The sequence below is a fragment of the Bolinopsis microptera genome, chromosome 1 (assembly GCF_026151205.1).
Source record: "Bolinopsis microptera isolate Bmic1 chromosome 1, MBARI_Bmic_1.0, whole genome shotgun sequence".
In the NCBI taxonomy this organism is placed as follows: domain Eukaryota; kingdom Metazoa; phylum Ctenophora; class Tentaculata; order Lobata; family Bolinopsidae; genus Bolinopsis; species Bolinopsis microptera.
This window is the reverse complement of record NC_087072.1, coordinates 24990817-25004543: the sequence shown is the minus strand read 5'-3', so window position 1 is coordinate 25004543 and position 13727 is coordinate 24990817. Positions and strand designations below refer to the sequence as shown.

The following is a 13727-nucleotide window of genomic DNA, read 5'->3' as shown; positions in this document are numbered from 1 at the left end:
CCTAGCGACGAGAGGAAATCAAGGAGTTCCTACCCTATTCTATTGCACAACCTGTTACCCCAAAGATTGTGTTGGGAGTTGGTGTCAGAGCCTATTATGAGTGGTATTTTTGTCTATAACGTATTTGGCTAGAGGTGTGGTTTCGTGGGATGGAGCTGGTCCATTAATATCCATGTAAGAAGCTGCCAGAATTACTTCTGTCGAGCGAAGTTGAATCTTAATCACCATCTTGTTGTATGGAGCTGAAGTCTGGAACACCACCAAAAAGCAGATGAAACGCTTCGAGGTTTTCGGTTTTCCATCAGACTTCCTTAAGAAGGATCCTTAGGATTAAATGGTTCTTTCATGTGTCCAACGAAGAAGTTCTTAGGAGGGCTGGCATCAAGTCAGTTGAGACTTTCATCAGTGCTGCCAGGCTGCGTTGGTTTAGACATGTAGTTTTAGTAAGAATGCCAGACTCTAGACTACCGAGGTTTCTGTTGAACTGGAAGCCAAATTATGGAAAGAGGTCAAGGGTCAGACCCCGTAAGAACTGGAAGACCTGCGTACTTGAAGATGCTGCTAAGTTTATAGGTGTTGAGAACATCGACAACAACACAACAGAAGCTCTGGCTACCAACCGAGTACAGTGGAGACATATGCTACGCCGTCAACGCGATGTGTGTGATGCAGGCCACTCCAGGGTAGAGTTCACATCAAACAAATAAACCCTGTTTGCAATGAGATAACATCACGTGATCGAATCACGTGTTTTGATAACAAAGCTAGATACTAAGGGGTATGGAGCACACTGCTGAATTTGACCAGACGTTGGTTATGAATCCCACCAAAGCAAAACTAGACATGTCGAACTTATTTATGTTTATACTGTCCAAGCTATGAATAGCTCTCATTAGGTTAGTATTTCGGAACTGGAAGTGGAAGGAAGGCACACAACCATTATGGTGACTTGGCTGCCACTCAGGGGCGCGAACTCCTCACGTCGCTCATGAGGAAGGCTTAAAGTCTAAACAGAAATACATCATCGTCCATGACAGGCAGTGTTGAGACCTACCTTCCTTGAACTCAAAAGTGCTGGCAAAGCTTCTTAAATTACAATCATGCTTTGTTGCCTACTTTTGTTTGAGAAGCTCAATTGATACTCGCGGTAGATGACTGGCGTCCGGTCGTGTAGATTTAATGGCACCCACTATTGGCACCTGCTATTGTTTGGCACCCGCCATTGTTTAAACTTGCCCCTGTTAAATAACTGCAGACCAGAAGAGACTTGAGGAATCAAGGGACAGTGATAAAAGGCTCTTTTCCTTTATATTTGGTTCAACAAGGTGACAAGGGAAAATACTTCAATTTGAATAAACCGTTAAGAATTGTAATTACAATATCTCAGTGTTCCTCAAATACCACGTCAATAATTCGAATAGCCTAGTTCTTTAACTGTAAACATTAGCTGTAAACGTCTGCTGTATTCAAACCAAAAAGTGTCCTGCCATCCAACAGGCCCACTCTTAAATATCCTTAGATGGTATAAACAATCTCCCACTCGTTTTAGCAATCCCTAAACAAATCCCAAACTATCCTTCCTATAGCCAAAACAGAGATGTAAAATTGAACTCTCTGATAACCAAAACAGAGATGTTAAAATAAACTTTCTGTTTCCCTAAAACTCTTTGCCCTTAACAATATCTTTAACTATCCTCCTATAGCCAAAATAGAGTTGTTAAACTGAACTCTTTGATAACCAAAACAGAGATGTTAAAATAAACTTTCTGTTTCCCTAAAACTCTCTGCACTACCCTGCTGTACTAAATGTCGTACACTAATAAATGCCCTAAAATACTACGGTAAAATACTGTTTAATGTCTAGTACTAAAACTGCTAAAACGAGTATATAACATATCCTCCCCACAAAATTTTGTGGAAGTTCTCCCGTTGCAATTGCAATGGATAACTTTACAAATTCTAATATATATCAAATCTACCTACAAAGTGTTTTTTAAAACCCACATAAACTTGAAAAAAAAATGTGTCCCTCTTGCTATTAAAACTGGCACCAAAGCTGCCCAAAATCAATGTCATCACCAAGTTGAAAATAACCATGTTCTAATTGATGTCAAGATTAGTATTACTTTAAGTAAAGTGTTGTTATGATTCAAACTTAATGTAAAAAAGAGGTGATCAATCTCCCGAATACGGTAGGAATCAACACTCAGGTCGACCTAGTAATACAATAAGACTGTTAAAACGAAAAGGTAACAACAAGGTTGTTCTCTTAAAATCCCTGATACCGTGATTTTACTGTAAATACTTTGACAAAATACCATTGTGCACAATTATCAAATATATCACGCAAATTACCGTTCCAGTCTATATGACTTTAAATTAGTCATTTCCGACATTTCTCCTGTGTTTAAACATACTTCGGTTTATTCTTTCTCGGTCTGAGTCCATACTTTCTCCTCGGATCTCTGCCGTCTTCCTCACGACTTATGTCAGCAAGAGTAAGTCCTCTACTATCTATTTCTCCGAATTGCATATTGCCCTCTCTGCTCGGTCCAGCAGTTGCAGCCGTTACTTCCGGACTAGAGTCAATGTTTTGAGATTGACTTGAATCTAGTGCATCGTGAAAAGATTCGGTGGTATCTGCACTTAGATTTACTTGTGGATCTTCTTCCTGACGCGGTACATCGTTGAGTGATGAGTTTACTATCGTGTCATCCAATCCTCGTTCCTCCTCTTCCACCAAAATGGCCGGATCTCCTCTTCCGACTTCAGTCTGTGGTACATCATTTCCAGAACTTGTGAGATTCACTGGTGCTGACGCTTTTCCTCCACTTTTACTGATTTTAGATGAAGGACAAGGAATTCCTTGATCCCTCTTCTTCTTCCGACTCCTCGTGATGATGTGATAATCATCTGAATCATCTGAATCACTATCAGTGACCAGGCTCACTTCACTCATGTTGCCTTCACTTTCCCCGGAACAACCGTTGGGAAATCCCACAGCCGCTCCAGGTGATAGAAGGCTCACCTCACTCACGTTGTTTTCATTTTCCACAGAACAGCCGCTGGGAAATCCCACAGCCGCTCCAGGAACCTTGGTGAGTGGTTTTCCCCCTTTATAAGGTTTCATCTTCGTGATGCTGGTTACCTTCTTCTCCTGTCCCACCTGGACAATGTAGTTCCAATCACTAAGCTTCTCTACTATCTTGTATGGTCCCTGAAATCTGGGAGCAAACTTGTGTCCAGGTCTTTGAACCAATAACATGCACCACTCCCCACTCTCGAAAAATGGTCCTCTTACTCCTTTATCGTAGCTCGTCTTCATAAACTTCGCCTTTACAGCATTGTTCGCAGCTGCTTTTCTAGTCACCTCAGCTATGTTTCGATACAAATTGTATGCAAGAAGTTGTCTAGCGTCATCGTCATCTATTTCGGAATAGATCTGCTCTAATCTCTCATCATCGTGTAAATACAAGTCTCTCACACTCATGACTTCACGCCCAAATAACAGAAAATTGGCTGAGTATTTGGTCCTAGTGGATTTCAAGCTGTTGAGCACAAACATTATGTAGTTAATCCACAAGTCATAGTCCTGCCACTGATTCTCATTTAGACATGTTCTCATACAAACATTGATTTTCTTGTTGAAGGCCTCAGCTCGTCCGTTGGTCTGACATTTCCACGGAACTCCGTGTATATCCTTAATGTTGAACATTTTTAAGACCGACTTGAACAAAGTGCTCGAGAAACTCGGTCCTAAGTCGTGTATGATTGTAGACATGACTCCAAATTTCAGGATCCATTCATTTATGATAACCTTAATGGCTTCCTCTGTGCCTGTAGATTTCACTGGTTTGCACACCACATAATTTGAAAACATATCTACCATTGTTAACAGTGCTGTATGGCCCCTTTTTGTAGGCTTCTTAGACGGCTCTAAGTAATCAATGGCAACACACTGCCCGAAGTGGCTGTAAACAATGGGTTTCAATGGAGCTTTCTTGAAACTGCGAGGCTGCTTACCCTGTGCACACGTGATACATGCTTCGCAATATAACTTGTAAATTTTGCGCTGTTTGTAGAAGTAAAAGCTCTTCTGGCAGTGTTCCAGTGCTAGATCCGCACCCACGTGGCAATTGCCATCGTGGTACGAATGTAAAACTCTGTCAATAAGTGGCCTCGGCACCACAATAAGATCTCTGTCCTCCTGTCTGTTAGTGGGATTTACCCATCTGCGATGTAGGATCCCCTTCTTGACCGTCATCATGTCAAAATTTTGTCTATAGTGACAAAGCTCAGCAGAATCCCTACGGTAACTGACATTATCTGGAGGTTGCCCACTTTCTACCCATTTAATTACTGTTGATAAAATTGTATCATTAGCATATTCTCTCCGAATTTCTGCCAGCGTAATGGGCTGCTCAGGTAATTCTATCTCCGATTTCAGCACCCGTGTAATGTGTGTCCGTGTGTACTGTTTCTCTGATCCCTGCTGCTTACTCTCAACTTTGTCAAATGAATCCTGTTCTCTCTCTACCACGATGGATTTGATCGATGCAATTGCATCATCACTGGTCTGCGTGGCTACTGACGTGGTCTCTATTTCCACAGGATTCCGACTAAGATAATCCGCCCACTGAATATCATTGCTCTCCCCGGAGACATGCACTACCTTAAACCGGAAAGACGCCAAGTCAGCCAGCCTTCTTTGCATATAACTATTTTCCTTGCGAAAAATAGTCGTCAAGTTGAGCAAACTTTTACAATCTGTAATTACACGAAATGAAGTATTCTCCAAATATATTCTATAATGAAGCAGGCTGTAATACAATCCCAGGAATTCCAATCTACTAGCTCCTAACTTCTGCATATGCACTGGCACAGCCTTGGACCAGTACGATATAACTCTCCGTTGTCCATCAATTAACTGCGTCAGCATTGCACCGTGCCCTATCTTGCTGGAATCTACTGTGACCTCATATGACTGGTTTGGATCGTTGTACTCTGGTATTGCTAACGTAGGGGCCTGACACATGGCTTGGATTAAGCCCTTGTACGCAGACTGACAGTCAGAGTCCCATTTGAAAGTTACCCCCTTTTGTAACAATTTGTACAAAGGTGCTGCAATGGAACTGAATCCCTTAATGAATCCACGATTATAATTCAGGGCACCTAGAAATTTCTGTAACCTTTTGACAGAATCTGGAGGTTGTAACTGCTTGATTGCTTCTGTCCTCTTTGGATCGATCCTCAGTCCCTCTTTACTGATCATATGTCCCAGAAACTTGACTTCCTGTCTCATCAATTGGGTTTTACTGGTGGAGATCTTGATCCCGCCCCATGACAATCTTGCCAAAATGAATCGAATCCTCCTCAGGTGCTCCTTTGGACAATTGGAGCCTACAAGGATATCATCCAAAAAGCAAATCAAAGAACTAAAAGGAACTTTTGAGAAAAGGTAGGACATGCACCTAGCGAATTGGCTTGATGAGCTGGTCTGGCCCATGACTAGTCGTGCCCACTGGTACCTGGATCCGTCATGGTGGGTAAATGCTGTGAGGGGCCGATCCTCCTCCCTCAACCTAATCTGATTGAAGCCTTTAGTGAAGTCAAAGCTGGTTAAGAACCCGCACTCTGACATTTTGTCCATGATTGTGTTAATTCTAGGCAACTCAAAATTGTCAGGTAGGGTTTGCTCATTTAGCTGGCGCATGTCTTGAACCATTCTGTAAGAATCTGTTTGGCCCGGCTTAACCACCATGAATACACAAGAATTCCAATTACTGTAATGACATCTCTCAATTTGACCCGATTTGACCAAATTCCCAATTTCCTTGTCCATGTGAGGCCTCATTTTGTAACTTATGTCTCTACTCGGGACCCACTTTGCAACATAATCTCTTTTAAGCCGGAGATTAGCCTCATAAAATGTTGCTACTCCTAGATCAAACTTGTCTCTCGAGAAACAATGACTGTACTCAGCAAGTAAGTCCTTTAACTCAGCCTTCAACTGTGGCGTGATGTCAATATCATCTACCCTGAGTTGTTTATATAGACTTTCCATATCTCGCCATCTACCGTTCTCTCTATAGATCTCCTCCGGCACTGCATCCTCCAACCTGGGTATATTGATCGCAGCTGAATAAGCTTCTCCCCTTCTTACTTTTCTTACTCCCCTCACCATATTAGGAGTTTCTTCCATGGGTTCCATGAATCCAATAACTCTGTTCTTGTTGATCACAACATCAATAGACATGGGATTTATACATCTCAATGGTATTCTGTTGTTGCAAGAAAATGCAATTGCATTTTCCACTGCAACTCCAGTCGATTCTACCAAGTTGCGACTACCGAAGACAACACCTTCATAGTTAGACCCCTTACTTCCTCTAGGATTGATCTTCCCGGTCAGATACACTACTGAATTAGCAGGTACCGTGACGGACCTGCTACATTTGACCTTACAACGATTTACCAACTTAATCGGTCTATCGATGAACTGTTCCTGGCCGTAAGTAGTTGTTAAAAGTTTTTCCGGGAGATATATGCGTGCCTCAAGCTTCCTTAGTAGGTCGTTTCCTGCTAAGATATCCTCGGAAATTACATCACAGGCCACAAATTTGTGCGTGACCGATGTACCAGCAATTTTGACCTGTAACTCGATCTCCCCTCTCATGGGAATGAGTTTATTAGAAAGGCCAGCAACTCTTATTCGGGAAGGTCTAATGTGTTGCGTCATATTTAAACGGTCAATTAACCGAATATTCACTAAACTAACGCTTGCACCGGTATCTGCTAATACATTGACTGCAATGTCCTGGCAACTACCTCTTACTATTATATCGGGACACTGTGGTTGTACTCTAGAGCATTCCCCTCTGAATACGCCCTGATTTGTCATACAATTGTATGGATCCACCCGGACGCCTGTACAACCACTTTCTAGTTTAAAGAATTGTCAGGAAACCCCGTGTTGCCGGTCTGGTGAAAATTACCCCGCTGCATCATGTTTCCTCCTCTGCTATTCCCCTGATTACGTGCATAATTTTGGCCCCGATAATTATTAAAGCTTTTATAGTTTCCCTGATATGCAGGTTGGCCATAACGACGAGAATCAGATTGATCTCTTTTAAATGTACCTGTATTTCCATTGTACTGTCGGTTGAATTCTCCACCGGATCTTCTTCTCGCCCAGCAGTTAGCTCGTACATGTCCGGTCTTGTTACAATTCCAGCACGTTATGTTCTTGTAACTCCGCCACCCGTCTCGCTCTCTATCGTGCACTGGTCTGGGTCTTGACGAGTTTCTGTTATCTCCTTGCCATTTGTCCCTATTTTCACCGGACCAAGATCTCGATCTGCCATCCCCCGTAGGTCTCTGATAAGTAGCTTCTTTTTGCTCCTCCCGACTATTTTGCCTCGAAAATGAGGGGTCGTGAACGGTTGGCTCGTCGGAAAATGCCGTTTGTTTCATAATCGAAGAAACGGGAATTTCTCTATCGTTCTCATTCATCATCTTCTCAACGCCTTCTATTTTCTCTGCCAATTTCACTGCTTCCTCAAATGAAGCGAAGCTGGCTACATTGAGCTGCTGCATCATATTTTTGCTCCTTACTCCTCGTAAAAGAGCCAAAAGACAATTGTCTTCCGCCACTGTTACATCCAAGTAAGCTACATTCGACTTCGCCCTCAGTCGAAAAACGTACTCACCTATATCTTCTCCCTGCCGCTGACGACAGTTAAGCAGTTCGTTTTTAAGTGCTGTAGCTTCGTTGCCATAGATGGCTCGCTTGTAGAGCGCACAAAAAAGCTCAGGATCTTTTTTCTCCCTATCACTCAGCTTGACTGCCCTCAATACCGAATAGGTTTTATCGTCCACACTTTGGAGCAAATGCTCATTCAGTAATGGACTCTTCAATCTGGTTATTCTCACGTATGAGAGAAATCTCTCACAAAACATGGAAAAATCTTCTCCTTTTTCAAACCTCTTCAATTTAGCTGCTCGGGATAATTTTGAATTCAAAATTTTCCCTGATCCGTCATGATCATTCTCGCTCTCGTTATCCTCCAAATCCGAATCGCCCACTTCGAACACCTCTTTTTTAATCTTTTTCTCCTGCACTTTGAGCTCTTCCAGTGCGGTTCTGATTTTCTCTCGTTCAGCTTTGATTTTCTCCAACTCTTCTTTCGCTTCAGCCGCTGCTGCAACCTTTTCTTCCTTGTCACTGCCACTAGTCATCTATGCTCAGTTCACTTCGAGGGTATTTACCAATTGATTAATCAGGCTCCAGTTGATAAAAGGCTCTTTTCCTTTATATTTGGTTCAGCAAGGTGACAAGGGAAAATACTTCAATTTGAATAAACCGTTAAGAATTGTAATTACAATATCTCAGTGTTCCTCAAATACCACGTCAATAATTCGAATAGCCTAGTTCTTTAACTGTAAACATTAGCTGTAAACGTCTGCTGTATTCAAACCAAAAAGTGTCCTGCCATCCAACAGGCCCACTCTTAAATATCCTTAGATGGTATAAACAATCTCCCACTCGTTTTAGCAATCCCTAAACAAATCCCAAACTATCCTTCCTATAGCCAAAACAGAGATGTAAAATTGAACTCTCTGATAACCAAAACAGAGATGTTAAAATAAACTTTCTGTTTCCCTAAAACTCTTTGCCCTTAACAATATCTTTAACTATCCTCCTATAGCCAAAATAGAGTTGTTAAACTGAACTCTTTGATAACCAAAACAGAGATGTTAAAATAAACTTTCTGTTTCCCTAAAACTCTCTGCACTACCCTGCTGTACTAAATGTCGTACACTAATAAATGCCCTAAAATACTACGGTAAAATACTGTTTAATGTCTAGTACTAAAACTGCTAAAACGAGTATATAACATAAGCAGTCTTCACGCCAAAAGTCTTCGCACCAAACAATGAGCTGACAAATTCCTGAGATACCAACAGTTGAGCTATAAGAACAGTAAACATTGATCTATAGATATTTTGAAATCTTTAATTACTGCTTAACAGCTGCCTTTCTTGCTCATTGTATGAAAAATTAATTTACAAATTATCTGCTAAAATATTAATAACGCAAAAAAAAAAGATGAACAAATTTGGATATTTGACGGTTTTGAAATTTGAATGCCTTTGAGCATGGGAAGTTATCGCATGGGTAGTTATCACATGGGTAAATTACATTATATTAGCGTAAACGAGAATGAGAGAACAACTATTACATAATGGACATTTATTGCATGATCATGGGAGAATAATATTTCATAATTGATTTAGTTTTACTTTGCAGCTTAGTCATCAGTACTTAATTTGAATCAGGGCTTGAAACTGGCTGGAGGGGGTTCGTAATCCCCCAGTACAGCAAACCTGTGCTTCATGTGTTAATGTTCTAAAAATGTATGTAAGTTGTTAATGATAATAATAATATAACGAACCGCTTTGATTATATTATATTTAAATTGTGTATTACAGCTATTACTGTTGACTTTCAAAATATATGAAGCTTTATATTATTTTCCATTTGTTTCATTTTCAACGTTGCAACCATAACTTACCAGGACTGCTAGCTATAAAATATGACAGTCTCAAGGAGTGTTGATGATCTTATTGAGGAGTTAGTTGAGCACCGGACATGGAAATATACACTTATGGTCTTGTATATTTCCATCGCTCAGGTTTACGCCGCTACCAGTTCCTTCGTTACTACATTCGCAGGTACTGAAATTACTCTCATTACAATTTTAAAATCATACTGAATATTATCTAAATAAGCTATCTACTTAAATACTATTATGGAATTATAATCATTCCGATCTAATGATAACCTAATCGAGCTAATTCAGGAATGGACCCAGAGCCCGGGGATATTTGGTCCTGTATATCTGAAAAATGCAAGAATTTGACGACAGATAATACCACATTACTGGAAATGTTTCCTTGCGATATCACCGAAATTTTGGATGGAAAAGAAGAGCTGGTTTTTGGACCGTCGGACATAAAATGGCATATTCAGCGCACCTCATTTTCAGCAGATTTGGATTTGTACTGCGATGTTGGATCACGAAGTGCACAAAAAACGCTCATAGACTCCATGTTCTTCGTAGGATCTCTGTTTGGACTCATAACTGGAGGTTATGTGTGGGACAATATTGGGAGAGTGAAGGCAGCGAGGGTATCTGTTTTGGTCACCGTCATTGCGCATCTGGTGGGAACGTGGTGCCATAATTACAGTATCCTCCTTGCGATCAGATTCTTCACTGGTTTCGGAGATTTCGTGACTTTCACTGGAACATACATACTAATGATGGAACTGACGGGAATCAAGTACCGAACCTCTGTGAATGCTTTTCAGGGCCTAACATGGGTAGCTGGCTATCCATTCTTAATAGCGACCGGATATTTCAATTACGATTGGAACTACATGTTCCTAACAACAGCGATCCTAGCTCTTGTCTGTAATCTTCACGTCTATGTGTTTCTGATCGAGTCACCACGGTTTCACCTCGTCAATAACGATATGAAGGCAGCAAAGAAATCGCTGAAAGCGCTAGCTGCTTTGACTACAGCTGATCTGGACGTAGATGAAATTGAGATTGTAGATACGGAGAAGGTGAATGATAGGGAACAGACTTTCATCCAGCAGCTGAAAGACCTGTGGACTTACCCAGTACTTTTTAAGGAGGGCCTATGCCTGGCACCTCTCTGGTTCTGTATTAATATGTTCTACTACGGATTTAACTTTGCATGGGATATGATATTGCCTTCGGCTAGCCTTTACCTTGGGTTTGTGATGGGAGGAGTTGGAGAGGCTATAGCGTGTTGTCTAAGTATGCCAGTGATACAGTTCCTGGGCAGGAGAAGGGCCATGATTGTCTTCCAGTGTCTTTCGGCCCTGGTGTTCCTGATTGCAATAGTGGATGTGGATTTAGGCAACGGTTGGGGATTGGATAGTGTTTTGTCTCTGATAGGTTTGACGACCGTGAGCATCTGTTTCTCTAATGTCTACCTGTGGACGTCAGAGATTGCGCCGACATCCCACCGAGGAGTTGCTTTCACTCTCGGGTCAGGATTAGGTAAGTTTGGAGGCTTTGCCGGACCCTATATTTTCAACAATCTGGGTCCAGCAACAACCAGAGCAGTTCCGTGGATACTCCTTGCTGTGCTTTCGCTTCTCTGTGCTTTGGCAGCAGTTTTCTTAATTGAGACGGGGGACAAGGAATTAACTCATGTGCCTGCAGAAGTTCAGGAGCGAAGAAAGGGGTTCAGATATAGGATCTAGTGGACACTGAAAGTGAACATGAACAGGTAGCTTCATTTAGGTATATTGGTGCAGTAAGAAAAGAACTGATTTTTAAACATAAAGGGTTATGAATTAGTGTACAATAGAGAGTATCGTTTGCATGCTTAGGATTATGTTCGTATCAATGGAACCCTCTCTGGAGTCTATCTGTAAACAGGGGAGATAGCATGCAGGTCTGGTGTTCTGCCAGAATTTCCCAGCAAAAGTTACTGGCTAGCGGTGGTACTAGTAGGAAGTGCACAATGAGGCGCAAAATTCAAATGCTGCGCTTTTATGCTTTTTCGACGATATATTTCGCAGTATTTTGTTAAATGTAGTTTTATCGCTCGAAAAAAATACATATTGTAAGCAATCTGAAATTTAAGAATCTGTTAGTTTATTAGCTTCTAATTCTATAAGGATGGCTGCAAAAAATTATTGTTTTAGCTTCATGACAAATTACTAAACATTTTTTAAACTCTTAATATTTGTTATTTTACGCCCTACCGGCTGGGGTATATCTCCAAAAGTAAAATGAATAGAACCTTCCGGTTTTCAACAAAATTTCCGTCTCTGGTCTCGTAAAATTAAAAGTTAGCTCCCCAGAAGCAAAATTTGGGACAACTTTAATGGGGGGGGGGGGGGGGGGGAGAAGCGGAACTGGCGGATCAGTAACACTTTCCCTTCTCTACTGTACTGAAGTGGGTTTGTGTCATGACTTCCAATATCTCTTTTGTGTTTATGGTGAGTTCGCCATTTGGTTTATAAACGGCTTCAAGTTTGTTATTGGTGTCAGTGCAGGTTTTCAGAATCTTGTTCATCCTTCCGGATTCTTTGACCGATTCTGTGTCTTTGCTGTTTGCAGAAATTCCGCCACGCGTTGCGCTGGGAGTTAGCCAGGATTTTGTTGTATTGCTTGTTGCTTCCTCTATTAGCGAGCCAAGAAGCATAAGTTTTAATGCGACGGGCTGTGACGAGTTTGCGTTTTGTACCCCTCTGAGCTTCCTCAACTTCTCGAGTTAGCCAGGGTGGTTTACGGACAGCACGTACTAGTGATGTAAGTAATGGGACATGCCTCCTCGAAGGCCGCTCGGAGAGCAGTGTTAATGCAATGTGTTAATGATTTGGAATTTAATTGACGATGTCAATTCATGGCAGCTCGGCGCGGCACAGTAGCGCATTTCGCCAATCTAGCCGATGTCGCTGTGAGAAGCCTCATTGAGTGCGCGGCGCGGCACAGTAACGCATTGCGCTACAAATTTAGAATTAAATAAGTTTGATTTTAGACTAAATAAAAGATCACAGCTTTTTAACTTTGCAAATTAATGTGGTCGTTATGACATTCACCTAACCAGGTGCTTTCGCGCCACTTCGGGCGCGCTTGTTTCACAAGTCAAGGCCAGGCGGACGCACGCTACTGCAAGCGCAAGGGCTTTGGATAGAGCAAGTCATGACACATGACTACCAGGCTCAATCAAGCGTGCGCCGTGCAAAAAGTAAACTTGACGTGACTTACAGCTGGGGACCTCAGGCTATCATGTTCATAAAAATAACATTAGGCGGAATGAAAGGCTGAGCGCGGCCCAGTAAGGCGTGACGCGCAATGACCAACGTGCTGTTGAAAAATGATCACCTCTAGTGTGCCCGGCAGGCGGTAAAGGTTTCTGGGCGTAGTTTTATATTTTGCCATAACTCGGCAGTTTTTTCAATTTTTCTTAGATTTTTTGGGCTATTTAAAATGTTCTTTAACGAATGTGTTCAGACATTTTCATTAAAATATAAATCAAGGAAATGAAGCGGGCGCGAGCATTAACAATTAAGAAATATCAAGAATCAACGAATTTCGTCAAATTACGCAACTTTTACACTTAACTTACAACATACAATAGTGCGCGCGGCAAGTCGTAAAATTTAAAATTCAATTTTAACTGATTCTATTGTAGGTTTTATATCTCCGCCAAAAGCATAATCCCCAAATTGCGCGAATTGCTGTAACTTCTTTCAAACGTCATGAATCGAGATAATTTATATTGCAATGTATTTTGCTCTAACCAGAGCCCTTTCACTTGCAGTAGCGCGCGAAACAAGCGCGTCACGCAGTACGCGTATACACATGGCTATGTGTGCAATTTATTCAGAGTTAATATAATAATATAATAAATATATGCACCCATGCAAATCACTTGGAATACTTTTGAAAGAGAATAACAAGCTCAAAAACGCTACTGAAGTATTTCTCCATAACAAGCACAACAGCGTGAAAAGCATTTGTCAATGTGCCTTAAAAGTGATCTTAAACGATTCCCCGTTCAATTTTGGTCGGAGAACGCCAACTTAGTGCATTATCAAAGAAATTATAGACATATTTCATACGTATCAAATTGGATGTGCTTTTGACGGAGATATAACGTTCGCCTTTGGTATAACT

At 41.4% G+C, this 13727-nt stretch overlaps 1 protein-coding gene across 1 annotated transcript; it reads left to right on the top strand.

The window, feature by feature from the left end:
* The first annotated feature begins 9291 nt into the window (after nucleotides 1-9291).
* Nucleotides 9292-11382, top strand: LOC134821952 (putative transporter B0252.3). Its single transcript, XM_063832784.1, has 3 exons — nucleotides 9292-9417; nucleotides 9579-9735; nucleotides 9864-11382. The coding sequence occupies exons 2-3, from the start codon at nucleotides 9597-9599 to the stop codon at nucleotides 11297-11299; spliced, it is 1575 nt and encodes a 524-aa protein (XP_063688854.1). The 5' UTR covers nucleotides 9292-9417; nucleotides 9579-9596; the 3' UTR covers nucleotides 11300-11382.
* Nucleotides 11383-13727: the final 2345 nt, after the last annotated feature.

Excerpts from the sequence above, each read along its gene's own strand:
- LOC134821952 (XM_063832784.1), top strand. The coding sequence starts at position 9,597 with ATGACAGTCTCAAGGAGTGTTGATGATCTTATTGAGGAGTTAGTTGAG. Across the intron at positions 9,736-9,863 it reads CTTCGTTACTACATTCGCAG|GAATGGACCCAGAGCCCGGG; the intron begins GTACTGAAATTA and ends GAGCTAATTCAG.